Below are 26,645 nucleotides of genomic sequence, written 5' to 3'. Positions count from 1 at the left end.
AATTGATTGCAGTTAACATCATGCTTCCCTTAGGCAGATGAGGATTATGGAGCTCTGCCTTGAAGAAAGAAGGCATTTGCTAATTACACTCATTAATTACATGGACTCTGCTGACTGGCACTCTCCAGTGTAGAAAAATGCGAAATGTTTGATCATGTGTATTTATTTGTAATAGAAACATAAAGCCTTTAGCCAATGATTTAAACAATGATTTAGTGGGAGTATCAGCCTAAAAAGAAAAGTGTAAAGTTCACAGCTTAAGTGATGAAACTAAAGTCAGTACTTAAAGCAGAGGCCAGCACACAACAGAAATACAGTTAAACACATATGAATGTTATTCTAAAGATACAGACAAATAAAGAAAAACTGATCTAATTAACTACAAAGTGTTAAGACTGTTTCACTGACATATTCTTCCTGTTGTCCCTTTGTCTAGTTTTAAGGACAACCTGCACAGCTTGAAGTTGTCCGTGATTCTTTTGTTGTGAAAAATTGTCGGGGCTGGGATGAAAGTTGTTTTTCTTCATGCATTATTCTGCTGGTTTGTGAAAACCACTGCAGAAGACAGAAAACAATTACAAAACAACAAGTCCAGTTTCTTGTTTGTTTGTACTTGCAGTCTTGCAGTTGTGGAAGCACAGGCCCGAAATGCTTCTCTGGTCATCAGTTTCAGGGGAGGTTCAAAAGCCATGCCCTGAAGCAAGGAAGTCCGAGTTATTGAAAAGAAATTAGAGAGCAAGGTGAGGAAGGAAAAAGGATATGGAAATACTAATGGATGGGTGAAGGAGATCTAAGCAGGGAGGCTGGAAAACATTTCCTCTCCCTTCAGGCCACTACTTGCTGAGTGTACTGACAGGATAAGCACAGGAAAGGCCCAGGGTCTGCAAGAGAAGGCAGGTGAGGAAAGTTTCTTAATAAAGTGCTGAGAGGCTCTTCCTTTGCCTCTCAGTGCAGTACTGTGGCTCTCCACTCTCCATGCTCTTGATTCTTAAATGAATCTAAACTCTGACATACCAATCTTTCATTCTTCTTCACCGCCTGTGTGAAGTGTACTACACACCTTGAGTGGCGTGACAAGGCCATCCAGTCTGAATGTATCACCCTCTAGAAACTTAATTTAAATGTGTTAGATTCAGTTTCTCTCTTCAGACGTCTTGGAGCGTGTTTATATAGTATCTCAGAGTGGGCTACAGGGATGGAGATCTGCTTTCTTCTACAACTGACAGCATCCACATGAGACTGTTGCACCATAAGACTAATCAATCCTTTAAAATACAGGCTGAAATGCAATGAATTAGGGCTACTCTGGTTAAGATGAGTTTTGTGTTTTTTTTCTGTTTTTGTCAATTTTGGAGCTGGCAGATTTATCAATCTTAGGGAGAGAGAGGAATTCTTTTAATTGCTTGCCTTTAAAAAATGCTTTTGTATAAAGATGCATCACCATTATAAAACTGGTAATTAATGGTGTCTCTTCAAACAACCTACTGTTAACCACTGCTATGTCCACTGCAATGCCAGAGTCTTTCTGAAAAATCTGAAGATTCAGTGGAAGAACCCTAAATGGGAGTAGATTGCTACATGTATATCTTCAGGACAGAGAGAGAGAGATGTTAAAAGGTTGCACATTCAATTTTTAGCTCTATCAGCTGTGCCACTAACTGGTGGTTTCTCACTGGATGAGTTCAGAGTCCTCTTCTGAATGAGTCTCTTAATAGCTTCTTCCTTGAATGCCACTTATTTCAGACTTAAGACTGGGCAGGGGTAAGGCACAAGAGCACAGGGATCGCCTCTTCCTAAAGTCCCTGGTGGTGCAAAGCCTTGAAGTCATTGAAGAAACATCGTTTACATAGCATTTTTCTCCTTTCAGGAATTGTCATCCATCACTATGAAAAACAACATCCTGTGAGTTAGTTTGAAGCTTTGTGCCTCATCACTTTCTTCGGATAAGCTGTGCTCCAAGCACTCCTGAGGAAAGCTGGTGTCCTTGGGGAAGCATGGCCTTGCGTGGTTGGAAGTGGCTCCTCCTCTTGGGCAGGCAGAACACCCTTGCCAGGGTGTGGAGAAACAGGAGGGGTGGCCCCTCTTTGTGCTGGCAGCGCTGCTGCCACTGGAGCGCAGGCAAGTCTCTGGACCCCGAGGTGAGAGCGTTTTTGGAGGAGAACACCGAGGTCACCAACAGCGGGCACCTCACGCCAGAGATCCGGCTGCGCCTCCTCACCCCCCGCTGCAGGTTCTGGAGAGAAAAACCTGACCTGTGGCCTTATGGGGACCCGTTCTGGGCAATTTACTGGCCAGGAGGCCAAGCCCTCTCCAGGTATGCAGCAAAATTCACCACAGCTGAAAAGTCCAGTGTGCCAGGATGTCAGACCTGGCTCTGTTTGTAGCAATTCCTAGTGATGTGTGTTTGCCTATTATGGGTGCATTATCCATCCTCCTCTCTGCTTATACTGGAGTGTCCCAGTCTCTGCTGGCTGGCAGCAAGTTCCAGCACCTGTTGTGTAAAATAACTTGTGTCTTTTAAATAGAAATTTGTTATAATCAGTGGCCATACATGTGCTGACAACAGGGCTGAATTTGGATCTATGGAAGTGCTGTGCAGATGCCATCAAAACCCAGTGAGGTGTTTAATTCTATGACTCCAAACAAGAGGATTGCTATTTCGACATAATGTATATGGGTTTTTTGTTGGAGACAGTCAGGAGTGTGGATGTACCTCTGGTCTGTTGAGAAAAGTAGTTTAATGCTGATGCACTTGGAGTGTTGATTAGCCTGAATAACTCTCCTCATCTAGGATTCAGCAGCCTTATTGTCTGTGACTTTTTGTGGCTTTTAGTCACATCAGAAGGCACATTCTGATTTTGGCTGCTGACTGTCAAAAAGTCTTTAAATGTTCCTGATTCAGAAGAACTAGAGTTCTTTTATTTTGTGAAATCAAATCTCTCATTTAAACAGCAGAAAAAAAAATCTTAATTTTTACAGCAGAGAACAAGCTGTCAGAGATTCCCCACATAGATGAAAGGGAAGAATCTGAATTGGGGCGTTAACTGTTTTTCTGCAAGAAAGCATAAATAAGAAGGCAGTTTTGACCAGGTAAAAGATGAGTCTTACTGTTGATTATGTCATGTAGATGAACTAGAGTGCTCCTAAACATGGGATATATAAAATAGATTAGTTAATCTCTTAATTTTCTTATCGTATTATTTATATGCTCAGATATTTGGGTAGCAATAATAATTATCTGGCATTTCACTACTTTATTATCTTACTGTTTATGCACTGGTTTGATGTATTAAATAATGTCAGAAATCAGTTGCATAATTTGGAAGAGTAAAAAGGGAGCACAAAAACATATGGTTACCTCCATAACTGTCCTCCTGTCACAGCTGGCGTTTCCACAGCATCAGGAATCTCCTATTTCGAGCTACTCTTGGTGTAATCCAAGATTCCTCATTGACCCAGGAGGGCAGAGACACTGTGTGCACTGTGCCAGGGGATACAGCAGCATCCAGCTGTCCTGAGCTGTCACCACAACCAGCAGCAGCAACTCAGTAACCACTCAGCTGGAAACAAGGCACTTGCAGCCTCAGGGCCACATCACCCCCTACACAAATTGCTAATGGAAAATCATGGCAAATCCCAGTGGGGCTCCTAGAAAGGAGAAACACAGCACTTCTGTGGAGATCCCACGCCTGTCCTTGGTCCTGGTGGTAAACTAGGGGCTGTACTTAGGGGAGTGATGGCCTTAGGGGAATGCTGTTAAACATCTGAGATGCTGAGCCTCAACACAAATGTCCTGCACTTGACAAGCTTACTAGACCTCTTGGTGCCATTCCTGCTGGTGCTTCCAGGCCCGGACATTTCCATCCATCCATTCCCAATGTACACCAGTCTTAATATTTCTGTGACAGTCATCTGCACTGGAGTCCCCCTGCAAAAGCTGTGCTTACCTCTAGCCCTCTGTGCAGAGTCAGCCATCACTCTCCCTGTCACAGAAGATAACACAAATGTAGAATCCTTTCTTATTTCTACTTCAAAAGAAGTTACGGAAAATGGTAGTAAAATTATGGCAGTTTGCAGTAATTCATTTCACCCAGGGCTCTTCTCCCTGACACCTGGGGCTTTCCCCTTTGCAGCAAATTGAATTTCAAGGCAGTTGTTAAAGTTTTGAACCCTCTGCAATAGTTATAATATGATTCATAGTATTTAACAATAACTGCTACTTGCCTTCTGTCAATTCTCCACTTCCAGCCTAAAGGTTTTTCAGGATATCTCTTGGCAGGTGTCAGCAATTAGATGAAGATACCCTTTCTGCTCACCACAGCTCTATTCTTTTTCTCACTGCTACTCAGGAACAACACTAAGCAGTCTCAAAGTATTTGCATCTCTATCTGCATGGCTCAGGAAAAGAAAGAGGAGAGAGAAATTCCTCTTCTTCCAAGCAGTTGCATAAGCAGTACTTCAGATTGGTGGGTGGGCACTATATTCACTGTGAACATATCATGTTTTTCAGTCAGATTGCTTTTAATTTCTACAAATCCTTACTTCACTATTTCTCATGCATTCTGACAAATTCTCGTTATCTAGAAGTGTCTACTTAACAGTTTGTGTCCACTTAACAGATAAGCTCACCTGTCAGAGAAGGAGCTGATTGACATAAAATGTTGCTTACTTGGCTGAATTTCTTTTTGTTTGTGGGTGGGGGAGGACACTAAGGGAGAAAAATTATGGTTCTTGATTTTTATATCATCTGAGACAAATAAGGAGTTTTGTGGCAGCTGCACATGTGGAACAGTGTTAAGGCACCACTCTTCATTATATGTTTGGCAAGAAACTCTTATGCAGTGTACTGTAAACCTGAGAAATTTGATCTTGTTCACTGCTTTAACAGCTTTTCTTTTTCAGGTATATTTTAGATAATCCACGTGTGGTTAAAGGGCGATCAGTTCTGGATCTTGGAAGTGGATGTGGAGCAACAGCAATAGCTGCTGTGATGAGTGGTGCATCCCAAGTCCTTGCCAATGACATTGACCCTAGTAAGGCTTTTTTCCATCTCTGTGTAAAGATACTTACTAATTTTTAAAGCACCTTTAACATGGACTTTTCTTTGCTCCATTTGGGAGAAATTCAAGTTCCAAACAGAATCCTAAGAATGCTAAAAAGAGGAATAGGTTTTGCCAGTACTGGAAGCTGGGTTGTACCAGCCTCTCTTGGCCCAGGTATATCTCCATAGCTCCTTAAAACAAACAGCAAACTTTCTGTCAAGTGTTGCCCATACACCACCACAGCTGGTTTGGATGAGAACTCCAAGCACAAGCAGCAAGTTGGCTTCTCTGTAGGACCACAGCATTTTCCTGTACTTTCAGGTACATCAGGGCCTAGATTTTGCCTTTTTCCTCTAGGCTTTGTCTTTCCATAATTGACTTATGAATACAGTTTATATTAATAAATATAAATAAATATTATACAATATATATTAATAAATTAATTACTCATTAGTTAGGAAGGAAGTATATCCGTAGATTAAGGCAGTTATTATATTCTACTTCAATTCCATGATTGGTTTCCAATGGTATCCGTTCTAGGAAAACTTCTTCCCTGTGTCATGGTGTAACGAGAACAAAATTTCATCACTTCACGCTAGATTTTGACTCATAATAAAAACTGTGGAAGCCCCCTAGATAGGATGAACAACATTTAAGAGATGAAATTGAAAGATTTCATCACAGAAATATGCAAGAGGGCTGAATGGCAGAATCCTAAAATGTAACTTTAATTTTCCTTTGACTTTTCTTCAGTTGCAGGAATGGCAATGATCTTGAACTGTGAACTGAACCACCTGAATCCCTTTCCCATCACCATTAAGAACATCATTAATTCAGAGGCTGGCAACTGGGACCTCATAGTTCTAGGAGATATGTTTTATGATGAACAACTTGCTGATGGTCTGCATCACTGGTTGCAGAAGTGCATCAGGATTCACCAGACTGAAGTGCTGATTGGTGACCCTGGCAGGCATCAGTTTTTAAGCCACAGCATTCACAGTCAGCTGCACAAAGTTATAGAATATTCACTGCCTGAGTCTACGAGACAAGAAAACTACGGGCTAACATCAAGCATTGTCTGGAGTTATCAGCCCTCAAACAGCTTAGATGATTCTTGAAGCTGTCTTTCTATGGGATTCTGTCTTTCTTGATTGGCTTTTTGCAGGTATATAACATGAAAATGGGAATTAAACAGGGAACATTATCTGTTAAAGTAAAGCAGCTTACTGTACCTTCACTGGACTGATTTCAGTCATACTCAACTGAGGCTTTTGCTCAATTTGATGTAAAAGCTACATGCAAACTGTATTCAAAGGGGCCTGCACTGAAGTGCACATCTACAGACAACTTACATGTAGGAGTTTGCATGCTTGATGTTTCCCATGTGTATTTGTGTCTTGCTGACATTACTGTGAAATATTTTGGATGTCCAGCATGCTGCTGTGGGGAGAGGGTTGTGACTGAAGGACTACTGCATTGTTTCCACAGGCTTCTGCAGCTTATTTATAGAAAATTTGTAAATACAGAAAATTATTGCTGTCCTCCATAAAATTCTCCACTAGATTTTTAGCTCATAATATGCTCAACTTGAAGTGCCTTGCTCTTTTTCTGGTTATCTCTTCTGAATGTTAAAGTAATTAATTTAAATCTCCCCCTTTCCCTCTGTAATGAAAATTTCCTCTTCCTTGAAACTGACAGAGTGATTATGTAGGAGTTGTGCCCAAATCTAAACTCTGCTTCTTGACTGCCAGCCAGTGTAAAAGCTTTAATAAATGGAAAATTAATAAACAGTACCAGCTACCGGGTAACTTCATTCCCTTGAGAGTAGGGTCAAATGATCTACAAATGATCTACATTACCCTTTGCAAGGGTAAACCAGGCAATCTGTCACCTTGGGAAACTGCTGAGGGATGAAGAAGTCTTTACTTCTGTGACAAACAGAGGGTAACGAAATAAAAACAGGTAATACAAGTCTGATATAATTATTTTGCTCTTCTCCTGACAAGATGCTGGACAAACTCCAGGATCATTCTCAGTTTTATCTGCCAACTAAGAACTAGCTTCATCTACCAAACATGGTAAAAAAAAAATCTGATCCTCAGGTAAGATGCTTGGAACTGTGGCCATTTGAAGAAGAAGCCAATCTTTTCAGAGCAGTATTACAGGAAGTGTCAACTTGAGCAGTCAATTATTGTACAAGTAGTGATGGGGAGCTGATAACTGCACCATAGACCACTGTGCAGTGATGCCAGGTGCTGTAGTGAAAGATTGCAAATGTGAAATAGTGTGTGGTACTCACTCAGAAAACCATGGTATTCATGAAGTAGGAGGTTTAGGACCACAGTCAGACGTACATGGTTCTCTAATCCAACAAGTTTTCAGAACTATCCAAACAAGCCAACTTCTAAACTTTAATCTTCATAACAATATGCCAATATTCTGCAAGGCTCACAACAATAACAATGTCCAAACAACAGAGAATATGAAGTGGCAAGCACATCCATGAGGTTCGTCTCCCACTTCACCCAGTGCCTGTAAACATTTGTTGAAAATTACTGTGAACCAAAAAACATTCCAGTAGTTATGCAAATATTAAAAACATAAGCTCTAACAGTGAAGGATTTAAAGTAACTTACATTAAACTTTCAAACCTAAAATTACAGCGTTACCTCGCTGCAGTGTTGTACAGCTTTTTAAGCACCAGGTAAGGATGTACCACTAAGTTACACATTGAAAAGAAGCTGTAGGGGAAGATGGTAAATCTACAGGCACACTTAAGGACACAGTACAAGCTGCATTTGCCTTCAACATGACAAATCCAAGGTTATATTAGCAAGGAGAAAAAGGACGACTTTGCCACTGAGGTTAGCAGTAGCATTGTTTCACAGAGCTGCCTAAACAGCTGTATGATTCAATATCAAAAATAGTGCAACACAGATTTACTGTCCAAGAGTTCAAAAGAATGATGGGCCCTGATTGATCCCAGGGGTTCCACAAGGCATAACAATAAACTACTCCTCAACAAAAAAACCAAAACAAAAAGAAACCAAAAAACCCCCAAACAAAAAAAAAAAAAAAAAACAAAAAAACCCCCCCCCAAAAAAAAAAAACCAAAAAACCCCCAAACAAACAAACAAAAAAAACCCAAAAACCCCCACACAAAAAAAATGCCACAAAAAAAACCCCAACCAAAAAAAAACACCAACAACAACAACAACAGAAAGAAATAAAATCAATGGTTTGCACTGGTGCAGTTACACCTACAGGGATCACAGGAAAATATTCATCACTGGGCGGAGCCATGCAACAAGGGTGTAAGGGATTTAGGTGCTGGTCTTGGAAAAATACACTTTTACTGACACCTGAACGATTTTTCTAAATAGTCTTGCACTTTCATAAACCATATAATCAACAGAAGAACAAATATTATTGTCAGACGTCATAATACCATTTAATATTGGCAACAAAAATTACCTTCCATGCAATTAGACCTGAACTTGAAATAGATTAATATAAGACTGGTTTATTTCTGCAATGCTTAGGTGTGGCTATGACAAGAGTTAAATGGTAAACATATTCCTTATGACTGCCACTCTTTAGGTTTCCAGACATCATCAAACCCATGTTAGACCACCATAGCTAAACCCTTCTACTTCCAGATCCAGAGAATAAACCCAGTGTGCTCCATTCCCTTATAAAGCTAAAATGGCTGGCATTAAGGAGCTTAATGCAGAAATCATAGAACTCTGACTAGAGGTTATGCTGGTTCAAGAAAGCCAAGGAACATGACTTATAATTGAGATGAGAGCACTGCTCCATTATGTAATAAACTCATGCTACAGTTCAAAAATTATTTTTTAATATTACTATAACTGAACAATAAATGAATTGATATTTTCAGCTGGATATGTAATGAACTGCATACAGCAGAACACATACTCTACCATCCTGAGATTTATGTGCTCACACACTACATTTGGTCCTATTTCATTCACAGATATGCTTATGAGTACCAGTGTTTTGTTCTCTAAAAGGATTTTCATGTAGAAACAAAGGCAAAAGCCAGGGCAAATATTTTATTTGCCCATGTATAAAATCCTGTTTTTGGTCACAGCTACTACTCTGAAATTTGTAAAGTCACCATAACAATTCCAAAGCAAGTTTATGTTTACACATTCACAGGCTCTACATTTGGATGTGTAAAAATCCAGCAAGTATTTGATGGTAAGTAAGAACAGAAACCTGCAGCATCAGTAACATCAGGAAAAAGGTACCTAAGTTTTTTATTCCAGACCTAGTAAAGTACATGGTGAAAGGAGATTCTTTGTTACTACTGAAAGTACCTTTGTATCACTGTTAATACCACCTCCATTCACCAGTTCTGACTGTTGACTTTTGTTAGATTCAACTCCCAACTTCACAGACACTGCTATGTGTCAATATTACATTTGAGCTGGGTACTTTTAATTTTAAGTACTACGCCAGAATACAAACTCAGAATACACGCTTACCTAAACTGGGTTTGTGGCTAAATTGCTAAAGGATACTAAGTAGCAGCCAAATCCAGCACTTCAGGAAGCCTGAGCAACGGCCCTAGATAGTTTAACTTTCCTCTTAATGAAGTATGATCAATGGAAACACAGACAGGGCTCCAAGGAAAGACAATAAGGAAGCCCAGGCTCACGGGCAAGGACTGGAATGGCAATGGAGACCTCCAGTGGGAAGCAGGAGGGATGCAGCCTGGTGGAACAAAAGTCACCAGGTAGTTCTCCAAGGTGCTTGTTTGCTGAAGGAGCTCTCCACCTGTAAACTTGACAGTCACATGAACAGGATAAATAATCAGTAAACAGTCCATGTTAGTTGCTTGATTTTGTTTGATATGATGAGTTGCTCTAAAGCATCTCGGGACCGATCTGAAAAAGAACAAAGGAATTTCTTGTTATTTATTCAGAATATAAAGGTGGTATTTGGAATAGGCACACAACACAGTAAAGGAATTCTATGTCTGCTATTATACTTCTTTTGCTATCACAATATCACACTTCAGATACATCTGTAGTAATCCAAACCCTCTTGGTTCTTTTTCCAATCACCTAACTGTAAAGCATCACCAACAAACAGAATTTTAAACACCCACAGGCTGTCCTACTCCATTCCACTGTTTCTTGAATAGATGCTATTCTACACTTTTGGAATATTAAGATGCTAATATTTTTCTGAAGTCTTTGGGTCTTCATCAGCAGGCTGAAGGGGAAAAAAATACAATTTCCAAACAAACAAAAAAAGTCCCCTCTCTGAAGCTTGCTGCCACATTTCAAAGCAAAACTCTCACCCTGCTTTGAAAATCTCAGTGTACGATGATTATTTTATCCAGTAAGTTATTCTTTGTTTGGGATTACTTATGGAGTACAGTGTGTTTTTCATAAAGCAAGAAGGTATGATTAACAAGTAATTATCTTCTTGTGATTAGATCTACCTGTTATCAGTGGGCATCCATGGAACAGAAAAATGTGTATCTTGGGACAACAAGTAAGGACGGCTTCCACAGCGACGTCGGTCAGATTAACACAGCGCTCCATGTGGATCTCCTGTTAGGAAAACAGGAATGACAACAGCCTGTTAGAGCACCCAGTGTTTTAGAGGCAAAGCTTTCCATTGCCCAACCCATTTCAGAGATCATCAACCAGAAGGAATTATGACCTCGGTGCATTGACCTCATATATGGTCCTGTACAGAGCAGGAAAATACCCTAAAGAAAAATAAGACAGCTTTTCTTAGAGTCTAAACTAAAAACATGAAGTGTAAGAGCCTGAGATGAGAGATGTGGGACTCCAGGCAGCTCTTCAAAATGCTGTTTATTGTGTAAGAGATGTTACAGCAGTCTCAGGGTAACAGACCCCCACCTATGGCTGCCAGCTACACGTTATAGGCAAGCCTGAAGCCGCTTTAATTCTGGTTACAATGCATTATATATTTTTCTTTGCTGAGCATCTTAATATGTAACAACCAATCAGCATCATACACAATACCTTTATTGTTACCTACAGCCTATCACAACTATCAGTTCCATATTACAGTCATTATTATCCAACTACATAAGTTAGCACGTTACAGTTTAAGCTTAAAGTTGTTTTTCTGTTTTCTTGCAGTGGAAAATTCTTAGACCTTTTTTCTACTTGCCACATCAGCATGTTTGTTTGCCTACGGTATCTTTCTTCTTTTCCTAAGACCTATTTCTGCTTGGTAAAAACATCTTTTTTGTTTGTGGTCAACATATCCTTTGGTCTAGTCATAAAACCTCCTTCCAGCTTGACTTAACCTTTGCTTTCTTAGTTTTCCAGTAACTACTGGCTCAGCAATTCTCACTTTAGACATCTATTGTTCTTCTATCAAAACTTGCTTCCGTCTCTAGTCTGTTCTCAGGTTCTACATTCAGAGAGCTATCTGTCAAGCACACATATCTGTGAAATTTTCTTGTCAAACTTTCATCTTTTCCAACATCAAAGGTGAGTTTTCCCAACAGACACATAGCACTCAGGACATCTGAGTAAGCTCTTCAACGAGATTCCATGGTGTTTGAGTCCCATCACTTTGCCTATGACATTCTCCTACCAATTGGTTGTCCAGGAGAACAGAACCCAAACTAAATTCTGGAGTTTCCCAAATTTTCCCAAAACAGCCTCTGCTGAATTTTCTGGTATTTCTATGTATCCACATGGCTCCTAAAAGAAATCAAAGAACTTCTTCAAGATTAGACTAAACCCTGCTCTTTTCTTAATTTCTCTGCAGCTGTACAACTACTGCCTGTTGTACATGCTAGGAAAAGATGAAAAAAGCAGAATAACAAAACAGGTTATTACCAACTTCCTTCCCCACCTCTAAATTTCCTTACCTATCAATAAATATAACATATAAGAAAAAATGCAGAAAAAAGACCATCAAATCTAGTGAAGTTAGGATTTGGTAAAATATACTTTGGAGATTGTAGGATAAAAGTAAAAAAGCCATTGTCTTATTGCAAAGTCTTTCCAATTTATAAACTCCAAGGATCTTGAAAGAGGACAGCAATGAAAGACAGCCAGTAAAAACCCTCCCTCAGAAGTAATAGCAATTATAATTTTAAAATGCAGGTATTTTCCTTTGTTCACCCCTTTGTTATTAGGTTAAGTCAGTTACCTTTAAATTATTTGAACATGTTCCACTCACTAGTGCTACAACGCCATCATCTGTTACCTGAGGGAAAAACCACAATGGATTAAAGCTCAATTTTTTCAAGCACAGCTATTTAGATGCAAAAATCATATTAATTTGATCACGCCCTGCAGTCAATGAATACACTTAACACTACAGTATTTTCTTCCTAGCTAAACTAATAGAGAAAATTATCCAAAGTGGGTTTTTTTCCATTCTATTAAATACTGTTTCATGTTCCTGCCACCTGATCCAGCCTGGTATTCTGCAAGGATACTTCCAACTGTGTAACTGCTATTTCTGCAGCTTCCTTGTCTCATTTAACAGTGGGTACACTAATATGGTCAGAGCATAGCACTTCAAATGTATAGGTTTAAAAAGCACTTCTGCTCTACCTAGATCAATTTGGGTTGGGGAAAAAAGTAATCACAGCAGAAAAGTTAAAAAAAAGGTGTAAACATATAGTTACTGAAGAAGCTTTTACCTCATTTAAAATACACACAGGGAAACAGCTATTTTCTATAAAGGAAGAGAGGCAAGGAAATAAAAAAGCAGTGAAATAAGTCTGGAGAAATAAGAGTTAAATGGCATTATAAATAAAAATTACCAAACAAAATATTAAGACTCTTTTGATACCCTACTTCTGGAAAAATCAAAAGAAGAATAGCATCTAAAATAAGAACCTCCTACATGATTTCCAGACTGACATTTCATTGTGAATGTTCAGTACTGGACTCACATTTAACATAATTACTCACCATCAGTGTCAATTGAACGCTACACTTACTGCAAAAAACCTTTCCCTCGCTTCATTATCTCCCTGTAATTATGAAATATGTTACAGGATTGCTTCTGCAGCTTGTCTCCCCCTTCTCATGCTAAACACTGCTGTTAAATCTTCTTCCCTGCCATTTCTGACATTTAAAATGTCATTCTTTCAGTGTTGACTCTGTAGTATAACTCTGACAAGCACAATCACTCCTAAAATATCATTTAATTATGGAGCGTTTACTCCTACTAGGGGCTTGTATTGTTTGACATCCTAGATTATTACCCACATCAGTTTGTCCTAACTGAAAGCAGGCAATAATCTGTCCAAGATTCTACTTTCTTTAAATGGAATATTTTGGATTACTTTACAACTTAAAGAAAATGATTACACTAAATAAATATACTAAAAAAAATCCCAAGGTAGATTCTAACAGAAGTTTATCTTTGGTTCACCATACATGCTCTAATACCAAATTTTTCCAGTCACAAATAAGCAAAATATACCTTTCCTTTTCCTTAAGAGGCAGAAATTAGAAATAAATTATGGTCCTAAATCTTGTCAAGAGTAAAGCTACAGGGTTTGAACTTTAAAGTGAAGTAGTGAAGCTACAAAGCCCCTTTGAACTTTATCAAGGCAATCCTGAAAAAAAACAACGAAAGTCAATCAGCCAATTGCCACTGTAGCTACCTGAGTAGATGAGAAGTCCACACTGTGAAGAAATTTGCAGTTTTCTCCTAGTGCCTGCAGAGATGCATCCGTGATGCCTGAGCAGCTGCCCAAGTTCACTATTTGCAGGAATTGGCAGTTGAGTGCAAGAGCCAGAACTCCTCTGTCAGTTATATCACAGCACCTTTTGAAAGAGGCTTCACGCAGGTAGGGAGAGGATAAGGCCAGTGCTATGACTCCTGCCAAAGAAACAACACTTGAAAGAGTTATTCATTCTCTAACTTAACCACCATGCTGAGTCCAAACAAGTTCTGAGGGAGGAACAAGTTTTGAGGGAGGAAAAATTAAGATAAAGTGGAAAATATGTTGAGCATAGCACAGTTTTAGCAGAAATCTAGCAGGAGAGTAACCTGATAGCTCTCTCCTACGATAATTGGTGCTCTAGGCCTGAAATTTACACCGCTGGAGAGACTTTTAATTAGTACTGGGGTAGCATTGGGGATTTCTTTTTTAAGCAATATTTACCCTAGATATAGTCTTTGCAATTTATTCCAATCTAATAAGAAAAATAAGCCAGAAATAAGATCCCGGTTATCTGTGCACAGATAACACACCTTCTGAAGTAATTCCAAATCTGTTCTCCTTGCAAGAATTTAAGTTGATTTTTTTCAGCTGCTTGCAGTGACAAAGCTGCAATAATGCCTTATCTGAAATATCACAGTCTCGGAGGTCCAGAGACTCCACAGCAGGGTGCAATACCTGTAATGAAAACCCACCATTTCAGTCAGACTCCGCTATGCCATCAAACATGTGCATTTTTATATCAAATACTTGTAATATTAGACATCACATAAAAACTTGCAATAGAGGGTGGGTTACCAGTCCTAGGAACTAAAAACTAAAGAAATTCTGGTCTATTTGTGCAACAGTTCATCTCCTACAGCATGAACTGTTTCTGTGGCATATGGAGCAGGAACACATGAATCCTGCCACTTAAACAATGGAAATACAATCTTGGTGGTTCACTTGCTACATGTGTACCCAGCACAATGCCCTCACACTTGCTAGCAAAACTTTGGGGGCAGAAATCTGCATTGCAAAACAAAAAATACTGACTTGGATCAAAACTTCAACCTGCATAACAGATAAGAGTGATATTTGGAAGGTATTTCCCCCCAAAGTATTGTTCTCACCCACACACTCTTTTGCTCATAAACAAGCACTCTCATTACCACACCATGAAGAGGTACCAAATTCTAATTAAATGGGATCTTTCACTCCCCCAAGACCCAGATTGGAATTTTTGTGAAATCTTTCCCAAGAGAACATTTATGAAAGCTAAACCCAAAGCAGTGGAAGGCATCAGATTTTAGTAACAATGCCAGATACTCCCTTCAGCTTGTCACTCCCATGCTTAACTCCCAGAGATAGAAACTAAATTTCCATAAACTAGCAAAGACAACACCACAGCTGACAGGACTGTTAAAGGCCTATTCCCCCTGTTGTTCACTCTAACAATGTACAATAAAGATATTAAAAGGAAAACTGGCTGTTTTGCAAATATATAAGATTTTGAGATAGACAAAGGGTTCTTGGATGCAGCACACAAAAAAATACATTTAAAAATACAGGTTTATATTCTGTGGACACTTGCTGAATGGCTTTATAAAACTTTATGGTAAAAGGGATTTAGATTAAAGAGTTTGGCCTACATGTGGATGGCTGCTACAAGCAAAAAGCAGAGCAAGGGGGGAAAAGATGCATGGTAACACAAATTTGGACAAGAATATGGAGGTAAGAGATTAAATAAAAGTATACACAAAAATTCAGATTAACAGAATTTCAACTGAAATTTAAGCAAAATTCAAGCGAATTACAAGCAATTCCAAGCAAAATTCTTTAAAAAACCCCCTGAAAAACAGAGGGAGGACATGAATAAAAATAAATGAGAAACTGTTAGCAAAGAAAGCTAAAGTATAATATGCTCAGGGAAAATGATGGCAACTAAGGATATAATTGCAGGAGATTGCAGGAACAGAGAAAGGAAAAACACATGAAAAAAGAACCAGAGCAGAATTTCCCAGGGTCACATGGAAAATAGGCTCCAAAAAAAGGCACTGATGAACTGCTGAATGAAGATAAATACAAAGGAGACTTTAGAAAGAGACAGCAGAAAAGTCTGTAATTTAAGGTCTCTAGTTTATTTCCAGACAAAAAATATCCTACTGGATTTTGTGCATTCATATACACACAATCACATGGCTTTAATTATATAATCTGTTATGATGTTTTGAAATTATTTCTTATTGAAAAGCTAGCCTAAACCAGATTTTGTCCAGTCAATTTTTCCAAAGAACTTGATTTTTACTCAAATGCTTACTTTGTGTATGCACAAAATCATTTTATCTAAAGCTAAATTGCTTTGTTTGTAAGTTTTCCACAGTGCTTCTGCCTCTAGTCTTGGCTCCACTATCATGACTCTGAGAAACTGAGAATATTTGTCTCTTGAGTTACAGGTCTAAGCAGGAATGCACAGGGAGTCATTTTCTGTTTCACCAAGGCCAACCTTTAGCTTCCTTCAATTCTCACGCCTCCCTTTGAGGCTGAACAAGATAACAGTAACAGACAGCAAAACAGATATGCCCCTGAATTTACAGCTGAAGAAATGTCATTAACTGGTGTCATATTGAAACACTGACACACAGATCAGTGTGCAAAAGGGATGGGATAATTTGAACTATCGATTCCTAGCTCTGCCATCATTATCTTCCAAGGAACCAAAATTTAAATAAATTATATGGAGATTGTGTGCTTAGTATCAATAGACTTCTACCAACAGAATTCTAACAAGCTGCTGAAATCCTTTTTATAATATATATACATAATAAATTATGCATGAGTATCTCAAAACACACTTCACTCAGGAACAGACTGGTGTGCAAGAGAGAATACTTTTCTCTCCCAAAACAGACAGTATAGTTTTGAATGGATTCTTACCTCACTGATATTTGCATCAGTTATTTGCCCTTGCCTACTCATTAATTTGATCAGTTTATCCTTTATATTGGGTGGCAATGACTTAATATCTGCAGAGTATCTGGAAAGGTTCTTTGTCAAGCACTGAAGGCATCTGAAATAAAGGAAAGTTAGAATACAGTCAAAAAGAGGCGTTACATGGCAGAACTACAACAATCAATCCATATGTTGTCATCTTCTGCACCCAGCTATGGTTCCCTCAGACCTTATCAGCTGCAGCTGTTCCATGTTACCACTGATTCAGCTGTTGCCCTTTGGGGTCAAGCTGATCCTTCTGTGAAACTGTTCCCCAAGCAGCTGAAGGCAGAAATCAGCCCCTCAACCATTTTTTCCTGTGTTTTCCTCAAGCTGTCTCTGAAATTTACAGTTGCAGTGTGAGCTGTTGTCTGATCTGAACGAAAATCCCCTTGACTAAAACTCTGAGGACACAGAAGCAACACTGCCAGAACAAGTGGCTGAGTGCAGGGGGCAGCAGCAGCCTGGAGCAATGCCAAATTAAATTTAGAATATAAGCACAGCTCTGGAGTCCCTACAGGTAACTGGTTTTGCAACAAAACTTTGTCTGGCATCAAAATGTCACCAAACTGCAGGAAATTGAACTCGCTCCAAATAAAAACTTTAAAGATGTCAAAATATTAATGCTTTATAATCTGAAGGGTAGCACAAACTTAAGGCAGGAAAGAAGCAAAATTTCCAGCATGGAAGCACATTTTAAAAAGCCACTCAAGTTCCTATAGTGTAGTGAGACATAAACTTTAAGGAATTTAGAGATTTTAGAGGAGCTAAGATTTTAGTTAGAGATAAGCTTCATTGGAGTTAATTAAAATAAATGGGTAGGCCTTGATGAAGTTAATAGTTAGTAGTTAACTAAAAACTGACTGCTTGTCAACACACTGTTTGGTTAGCTGGGTTTATAATGAAGAATATAGAAGCTGACAAATAGCTTTTAGTAACATAAGACAATCGTGGGCCTCCTCTGTTCTAAAACCAATTGAAGACAGGGAATGGGAGTTCTACCAAGGGTTCATTTGTCATATTTGAATTGAAAAGGTAGAAAGGTCAGAAAGACTTCATTTACTTCCTCACTTTGGGACCCCTCCCCAAGAAAGGGACCACTGACCCATTTCAAGGAACAAATTACACACGCTTAATAGCTTTTTGAACTAATTAGTATGCGAAGCGGAGAATGGGATGTACCGAAGTTATGTTATAAATGAGAAGCTTGACTAGGCTGATATTCAAGCAGCAATCAATTTATTAATTAATATGGTAAAGTATGAGCAATACAGCTCTGGGTACAGTGGGGGAAGTCTTCCCTCCAACTGCACACTGATAGTTGAGGCTGACAGGTATTTATAGGGGTACTCTTAAGCTTTCTCAGCAATTTCTATTCCAAATTTTTACGTCACAATTCTATACACTATTGTGATTTAGTTTTTCTCAGGATGTATCCCAGAAAGGAGTATGCCCAGATGGTGGGGGTCCGGCTTCCAAAAGAAGTCTCCCAGCTGGTGAGGTCCAGATTCCAGATGTGGGTTCACCTTTTAATTGCAAGGACTATAAATCTCATAACAGTGATGTCCAGCTTCCCTTGGTCGAAACTATCAGTCCTTGAGTTGATGTTCATCTTCCTTTCTCAAGCTGCTTTTCACTGTTTTGTTAAGGTGTTGAGATAAGCACATTTCCTTTTAATGTATTCTAAAGCTATAGTTTCAAAGATCCTTACTACAAGCAATATTCTAAAATTATACTTCAAAAGGTTATTATTGCAAAACTCTTTAAGGCTTAGCTACAAGCAGAAAGTTCCTGTCAAACAGCAACATCCTTAAAGCTTTAATTCAAATGCTCCTAAATCAACTTAAGACATAGAAAGGGTAATTGCAAAAAAGGATAGGTTCAAAGGCCTTCTTCCATGCTTTACTTCCTCAGTTATTTTTTGGAATTTGTCTTTATAACTGTCCCATGGTCAGTTTCCACACATATCACAATCACAAATACACACGTTGCCTGTATGTACCTGACACGAAACACAGCTTTGTATTCCACAGTTATGAGTATGTGTTTGTATTTTGGGTATTCAATACTTGTATCGATACAAAGGGTCTGTAATCACCTGTAAATTGCAGTGTGTATTTGGGAGCTATCACCCACACTGCCCTGAGTCACAATAAACACACACTTTCTAACTTTAAACTGTTAGAGAGTTTTTGTCCGTCACAGTTGGATATCAGTACTAGATCAATATCCATATTTTTTAATAAATCAGTAGGATGAGCAGCTCTAGCAGGTCACTGCAAAGGACACTGTATGGAGGAGACATTTCAAGCAGAACCTGGGCAGTTAAATCCAGGCCTTGCCTGCAGACACCCCTATATACCCAAACACACGCCAGGACCACCTTTAACTCATTCGTGCAGAGATGTGCAAGAATTCCATGCCTCAGTGACTGCTGGATGAACTCAGCTGACTGATCAACAGAGAAGCCTGTACCAAGCTCTGTCTCAGCACATATAGGTTACACCATCCACATTCTTTGTTTTGAGATTAAACACCTTATCTATATACAACACTCCTCTACTTGACTGCAGAAATTAAGAATAGTTGTTTACCTCTAAAAAAAAAAAATCTCATCAAAGATAATGAACACACCATTTATTAGCATCTCTGAAGATCACAGATGTGAACCTGCTCACAGGCAGGAGCTGTACAACATGGTGAGCAGAAAGCAGGGGCTTGTCTCACTAATCCAGCTCCAAAAGAGGCCTCTAAATCTAAACCAACTGCTTAGCTGAAATCGCAGAAAATACTCCAAACCCAACACAGATACATGGAAATCAGTGTGAGCTATGCCAACTCTTACCATGGCATATTAAATTTAGTTTGAATGGTTATTAAGATTAATCATGTTCTTTTCAAAAAGTTGGTTGATATTCTCGAAGTACAATACTGATTTGCAGTCTACATAATTAATCATTTAAATTATAAAGGTTTTCACAGTAATTCTACTTTATAGGAAACTATAAAACACTTATTGGCTACACCATGGCAACTATAATCTTATCTTCAGTGCTTTAAGGTAGGAATAACAATCTAACTGTACTCTTTGCTAGCTATTCTTCTTTTATCTTTCAAATGAAACATTTTATTCCTGTGCTGTTTCTAACTTCCTCTGGAACACAAAGGAATTTGACACTGACAGATAATGCAGAGAATAGCAATGTTCAGCTCCCCTTCGGAGTTGCAGGATAGAGCTTAAAGACTAAGTATCAAATTATATAAAATATCAAAAAAGTAGACACACAGTATGCTAAATGTAGTTGCAACCAGTGGTTAAACAGACAATGAGGAATACAGTGGTTTTTGTGCAGAAGTTATGTAACAATGTGCATGTCCTAAGAAAGGTTCAAGGCAAAGTCACCCTCTGCAACACTGGGGACACCTGGTGACCACCAGAGACCCCTTCAGACCCTCTGGGACCACAACAGGACTTCCAGTGAGACGTGGGCGCATGAAAATTAGTTAGGAAAGCGATGTTTATGTATTAGCTAGGAAGCATGCTTTAAAGAATATGTATGAGCACTATGGAATAAACATCTGGTAAAGTGTCACCAGTAGATTCTCTGGGGCCAGGTGAAGCCAGGGATCCTCAGCTGTCCCTCCACACCCGGATCTGTCAAGGATCACATCCTGGTACCTCCTGCCAAACCTCGTCACCCCTGTCCCTCCCTGTCACTTGCCCTGTAACTCCTCCCCAAGGGGCACCTCTGACAAACCCCGCCACCTCTCCCGCAGCTCCTGTGCGCTGCCGAGCCCTGCCCGCACCCACACTGGCCGCAGCCGCTCCGCCACCGCCGCCAAAGGCCTGCCGAGCCCTGGCCCCCTTCCTGAGCCCCTCGCAGGGCGGGCAGGCGGGAGCCTGTCAGGGCGGCACTCACAGGTCCAGAAGGAGCCGGACTTCCTCGCCGGCGCCGTCCCAGCTCATGGCAGGGAGCGGGGAATGCGCCGCGGCCCGAGGAACGTGGTGGGTAATGAGGGGACGCCGGCCCAGCCCGGCCCGGCGCTCGGTGCCGAGATGGCGGCGGCGCCCGGCGGCATGACGGGAGATGTAGTCCTGCTCCCGGCCGGCCTTGGGAGCGCCTTCCGAAGCGGCCTGGAGCGCTGTAACCCCCCGCAGCCGCAAAAACGGGGTTCTCACTCCCCATTCCCATAGCTTAATAGTTAGGAGAAAGTGTTCTCCCAAGCCTGGAAGAAGTAGAGGGGAGGCTGGGAGCCTTCAGGCAAGGGCCACTGTGGTTTTAAGGGCCCTTTCCTCCTTACTGCCCTCAGTGGAGGCATTCCACAGCAGTTTCCTATTACCACATCCCATCCACAGCGATAAGAGCCTGCTGTCGGCCAGCTCTTTTGTCCTGCAATTATTTTTGCCTTTGTTTTTGATTTTGGTTTTTTGGGGTTTTCTTGGTTCTTTTTGCCTTCCTTTTTGTATTTCCGCTTTGTCTTAAGTTGCAAATACAAGATGTGGCTGGTGTGTGTGTTCTATTTCCATCTGTTAGAGGTTGGGCAGTTGTCTTTTGTTAATTGGGCCACCTGTTAAAACCACCTAGGGCAGTTTTCTTTATCTCTTCCACAACCCACCCTCCCTCCAAAATATTTTCTGTAAATGTGTTGCCTGAACAGAGACACAAAACTCGTAAGCTTTGTGCGGTGCTTTATTGAGGGCCCGGGAGTCTGCGGACCGCAGTCCCAAATCAGAGCTCCAACGCCACCGATACATCGATCTCCTTATATATGATATGTGTACGTGCAGTCTGTTACAGATTCTCTAAGCAACGACTCCCAACAATTCCCCTTTCTTAGCAACTTGCTCCTTGTGATACTTGTGATACATTCCTTAAGCTACAAACAAGACTATAAATCAGGTACTTATCATTATTTCCAGAACATTGTATACAAATCAGCATTCTTGCTTCCTTCCCCTGATTAAACATTCGTTACGGTTGATTGAATTCTATGGTTACACTCTTACAACACATTCCAAAAGTTACAACACACTTCAAACAGTTATAAATTCCTATCTTACCTACACATTATATTTTACAAATTTTCTACATTTAATTAGTTTCCAACAAATGGGCATGACATAACTGCATGACATAACTGCGTGACTGATAAAATTACATCATCCCATTGTGAGATGCTGTGCCCAGGGGGAGGAGCCAAGCATTCCTAAGTGGATATGATTCTGAGATTTGGAACACCACAACAGCCTTTTCCCACTGGATACCCAGAGGAGCAGCTTTCTCCTCCACTGGATCCCCAGAGGAGCAGATTTCTTCTCCACTGGATCCCCAGAGGAGCAGCTTTCTCCTCCAGTGGATTCCCAGAGGAAGACCAGGCCCATGTGCACCACCACTAGACCTTCAGAGGAAAACTACACCCTTCTTCAGGATCTCTGCTTCAACAGATACTGGTGCATGATAACGCTGCAAGGCCTACAAAATATATTTTTAGGATTGGATAATTAGAAATATCCATTAGTAGGTAATTGGATGATTCAAGTTGCACCATTATGGTGAAAGCTATAAAACCCCCTAAAGAAAAATTGCTTGTATGTGACCAGCTTGATTGTGACACCTCATGCACATAATTGAATATTTATCCTTGCAATGCTAAACAGTCATCATGAGCTAGTTACTGAAACAAAGGTCAACAGGCCAAACAATTTTTGTCTATTAAAAACACATTTATTAAGCCAGCTGAGAGAAAGCATTAGAGCCCATACTCTATGCTCTGTTCCATATTGATTTCAGTGGGTTGTACAGCAATTTTACCACATTTCCCTCTTTCCTTTTTTGGTTAGTATTCAATAAGCAAGTGGTTAGGTATACATTCCATCAAGCTACTATATATTTAACCTATTGTTGATGCAAAACCAGCCAGTCTTCCTTATCTTTTACCTGTACATATTACATCCAGCTGCTTGTCTTCCTGTTTTGCCAGTTTTGGTTACTATATTTCTTTCCCATTGTTAGCTATTCTGTTATACTGAAATTAATGTCTTTATTTTGTTAAGTTATAGTCATGCCAATACTTTAATTCACATCTGTTAGTTACAATCTCCTGGTTCCATTGGAGGCCTCCCTGGAGATCCCTTTCCTTGGGGTCAGGAGACATGATAAAGCTGTAGCAAACTGTGTGGTACTGACATATTCTGTGTGCCTGAGTGACAAACCTAAACACACACAGGCCTGGCTGACAAGCAACCAGTTCTTTTCCTATTTTTCACAAGATTCAGTTCACCACTTTCTCCAGCAGTGAATCTGGATGTGGGTAGTGTTATGAATCAAGTTATATATGCCTAATTTAATAAGCAACAAAATTGCATTTAGCAGCAATTTTAATTGAACAGAAATTTTGTATAAATGAATATAATCAAGTATATTAAATATAATCAAGCATATACAAAAATTTGGCAGTGATTAATTAAATATGATTAAGGTTCATGTAAAGCATAAGCAAAACTGACCAGGATACAGGGAGGGCTTCTCATCCTGCTTCACGTACGAAACAAAAGGATCCAAACGAAGCTTTATATACTGCATGCTAATACATATCCATCAATAATTTTCCATAAATCCCCTCCTCTTTTTGATTCTTGAAATCTACATCACTATGCTGCATGGCACAGGCTCCGTTGTTGCTAGGGCATCTCCTGGCTTTTTGGTGGTCTTTTCAGAGGAAGGCGCACCTCTTGCTCACTGCCCTCCGAATAACCTGGCAGGTTGCACATGTTCATTAAGCTTTGTGTTATGTAAGTAAGCATTATGTTCCAAATAAGTCTCATTACTTTATAGATAGGACCACTGCTTTAGATTCTATATCTGGAATCATCCCAATTTTGCTCATCCCAATTCTGCTTTAGGAATCGTCCCAACCTTGTTCATCCCAAGGCTGATTTTGCTTTGGGATCTTGCTTATCTCAATACTACATCCTGTGTCCTGTTTCTCACATGTTACATCTGCAAAGGGCCCATCTGTTTACCCTTTATTACTTTATAACACATATTTTATAAAATATTGATATAGTTATGATTTAATTAGCATGAATCGTATCCATTTATCACAGTAGTAATATATTCCTCCACTTCTCAGCTGGAAGTAATTAAACAATTACTAGCCCAGTGACTATAACTGTCTAACCTCAGGAGCTGCTTCTGAAGCAGGTCATGAACTGCCAAACTTCACACACCTATGCTGTATCTCAAACTGGCATCAGATTATCCCAAGGAGCAGACACATGCTGCTCCTAAACTGGTTTGACTGCAGGCAGCTGTAGGAAGGACTTCAGCCACATGAGCCTGAACATGTGGAGAAACTGTACTCATAAAGCACCAGGCTATAAAGAGTGACTCAGGAAGTGCTCTAACATAGACTCTGCAAAGAGTGAGGCCTCAGCTTGTGCTGGTATGTGGGGTTGTTCCTCCCCAGCTGCAAAAAAGCACTTGCCTTGGCTGAGCTTCATTACATTCCTGTCTGCTGATTTCTCCAACCTGTCAGTCGTCCTTATTGAGAGGGACATCATGAGACTGACAGATAAAAAATCATCTGCACCTTGTGGGCTAAAACAATGCTTATTCTTCAAACACCACTGGCCTATGGAACTGCACAATTTCTATTCTGCAAGAAGAACTGGAAAGCAGCTAGCCCATGTGCCAACTTCCACCAGTTCACCAGACAGTCAGGTATCACTTTGGGGTCAACCACCAGGGTCCACATAAGAGACTCCCAGAACAGAACAATATGTGCATAAGGGGAGGGGAAAAGTTAATGATTTCAGGGAAATTATTATCATATGTATGTTTATTCTGGAAAATCAATGAATATGCATGTAAAATACAGTATTTAAACAGGAGCTTTTATTTATTCAGCATGCACAATATTTCAGAGGAGATATCCCCTTGTGCATCCAGCATTGAATAAAGAATACCAGCTTCATAATACTACATTGGTGTTAAGGGAGTTTTTAAATTATTATTTTTATCCATTTTTGGCGACAATGAGTAACATCAATCACTATTTCCAGTTCTGAATCTACAAACTTGGGAGCATGCACTTTGCATGTCACATTATCAAGGTCATTAAGGAAGATGTCGCCTGATATGACCTTAGTATTGATGCAAGGGACTGGTCTCCTGCTTATCTTTGTACTGCTGGTCCTTTGAACTCAGAAGCTGAAGCTGTTTCCAATCTACCTCACTATATAATTATCCAGTTCATACTGGGCTGGATAGAAACCTAATCAAGCTCAATGGAAACCTGATCTAGTTAACATGTGCCTGCTCATTGCATGGATGTTGCACTAGATGACCTTTTAACCCCAACTGTGTTATAAAGACTAAGGCAAATACAGCATTGAGAACCTAAATATTTCTGTGTCTGCTTTGTAGTGTGAAGTTCTGGTTCTGTTGAATCTCAAAAGGAAAAAAAGCACAAGATCCTTAAGAGAAAACGGTGTTTTTATGTTGAGGCAAACTCTCTGTAGTTGGAGACACAAGGCTTGACTCCATGTTTCTCAGAAGGCTGATTTATTATGTTATATATTATACTAAAATACTACATTAAAACTATACTAAAAGAACAGAGAGAAAAGAAGGATCAGAAGGCTACAAAGAACAAGAATAGAATAGAATGTATAACAAAATCCTGTGACTGCTCACAGCCTCGGCACCGGTGGCTGTGATTGGTCATCAATTGAAAACAATCCACATGGACCAATGGAAGATGCACCTATTGCATTCCACAGCAGCAGATAGTTATTGTTTACATTTCTTTCCTGAGGCTCCCAGCTCCTCAGGAGGGAAAAAATCCTAGGAAAGGATTTTAAATAAAATATCATAGCTACATTTTTAAAAGTTAGTCTTGCATGCCCCTGCAATGCTGGGAAACATGCAATGCAGCAGACTGGGACAGTCCTCTCTGGTGGAGCCACTGCTGTACAGTGTTCTGTGGCAAGATTCAATAACCCCATTGTTCCTCACATCTTTACAGTACTCTTCCAAGTAAAACAAATCCATCCATCTCTTTCTGTACAAACCAAGTGTTCTAGAAGGGTACACACTGAGGTTTGCTGAAAGCATTACATTTTCACACATTCCTGTGGGAACAAGCCCTTACAAAGAGCACACACAGACTGCATTGTTAGTGGCAGCACACACTGTATGCTGAGGTTCAGTGATCCCTCATGCTAACATGTGCATCTCTGTGACCAAAACCTAGAATTAAACTCTGTAAGTTCTACTTGAAGTCACCCACCTTTGCAGTGCCTTTCGTGGTGGCCCACTGCAGCATTGTTTTTTTTACCAGGTCCCAGTCATATTCAGGCGTGAGTGCACATTTTCTATTGTGGAAGCAATTCTTATTGCCTTTTACATCCCTTGACCAGATTGATTTTGTTTTCCTAGCTCATCCTTGCAGAGTTAGACAGTTCCTTCTGAGTCACCTGTGCTTATGTCCACCTCTTTTTACCCTTCATTTTCATGAGTTTCTTTCCTTGAGTTCAGTCAAGCTCTCCTTGCACATCCATGCAAACCCTCCTGCCATCCTTTCAGGTTCTCCTGCACAACAGAATAGGCCATTCTTGAGCTTGTAGAAAGTGAATTCCTTGTGAGATACAAAAAAAAATCCAACCAATCAAAAACAGTCTTTCTGGACCTGTTCTCTTTCCAGGATCCTATCAAGTGGATTCACCAAAGTAGATCCCTGAACATGTTGAAGGCTTTTGAAATCCAGGACAACAGTCCTAGCTTTTGCCTTCTTTCCTCCTTTCAAGATCCTGAACTCCATTTCAAAATGGAGCCCGTTTCAAGTGAAAAAATGGTTTTTAGTGTTGGAGGATGCTGAGATCAGCCTGACCAACAATCCTAAGTTAAACACATCACAGG

General features: G+C 39.9%; 2 protein-coding genes across 2 annotated transcripts; one reads left to right on the top strand and one right to left on the bottom strand.

Moving 5' to 3' along the window:
- The first annotated feature begins 596 nt into the window (after positions 1 to 596).
- Positions 597 to 6,733, top strand: ETFBKMT (electron transfer flavoprotein subunit beta lysine methyltransferase). The gene is made up of 4 exons (XM_041398807.1): positions 597 to 740; positions 1,868 to 2,314; positions 4,903 to 5,033; positions 5,796 to 6,733. Exons 2-4 carry the CDS (start codon positions 1,995 to 1,997, stop codon positions 6,158 to 6,160), a joined length of 816 nt encoding a protein of 271 aa, XP_041254741.1. The 5' UTR covers positions 597 to 740; positions 1,868 to 1,994; the 3' UTR covers positions 6,161 to 6,733.
- A 1,442-nt stretch (positions 6,734 to 8,175) lies between these two features.
- AMN1 (antagonist of mitotic exit network 1 homolog) lies at positions 8,176 to 20,770 on the bottom strand. The gene is made up of 7 exons (XM_041398806.1): positions 20,643 to 20,770; positions 16,669 to 16,801; positions 14,286 to 14,430; positions 13,693 to 13,910; positions 12,219 to 12,275; positions 10,519 to 10,630; positions 8,176 to 9,955 (listed from the first exon to the last, which is right to left on the bottom strand). The coding sequence occupies exons 1-7, from the start codon at positions 20,687 to 20,689 to the stop codon at positions 9,882 to 9,884; spliced, it is 786 nt and encodes a 261-aa protein (XP_041254740.1). The 5' UTR covers positions 20,690 to 20,770; the 3' UTR covers positions 8,176 to 9,881.
- Between the last annotated feature and the right edge of the window lie 5,875 nt (positions 20,771 to 26,645).

This window comes from Onychostruthus taczanowskii, unplaced genomic scaffold (genome assembly GCF_017590055.1).
Source record: "Onychostruthus taczanowskii isolate IOZ18803 unplaced genomic scaffold, ASM1759005v1 scaffold15, whole genome shotgun sequence".
Lineage (NCBI taxonomy): Eukaryota > Metazoa > Chordata > Aves > Passeriformes > Passeridae > Onychostruthus > Onychostruthus taczanowskii.
The sequence above is the reverse complement of the archived record's forward strand: the minus strand, read 5'-3'. Positions and strand labels throughout refer to the sequence as shown.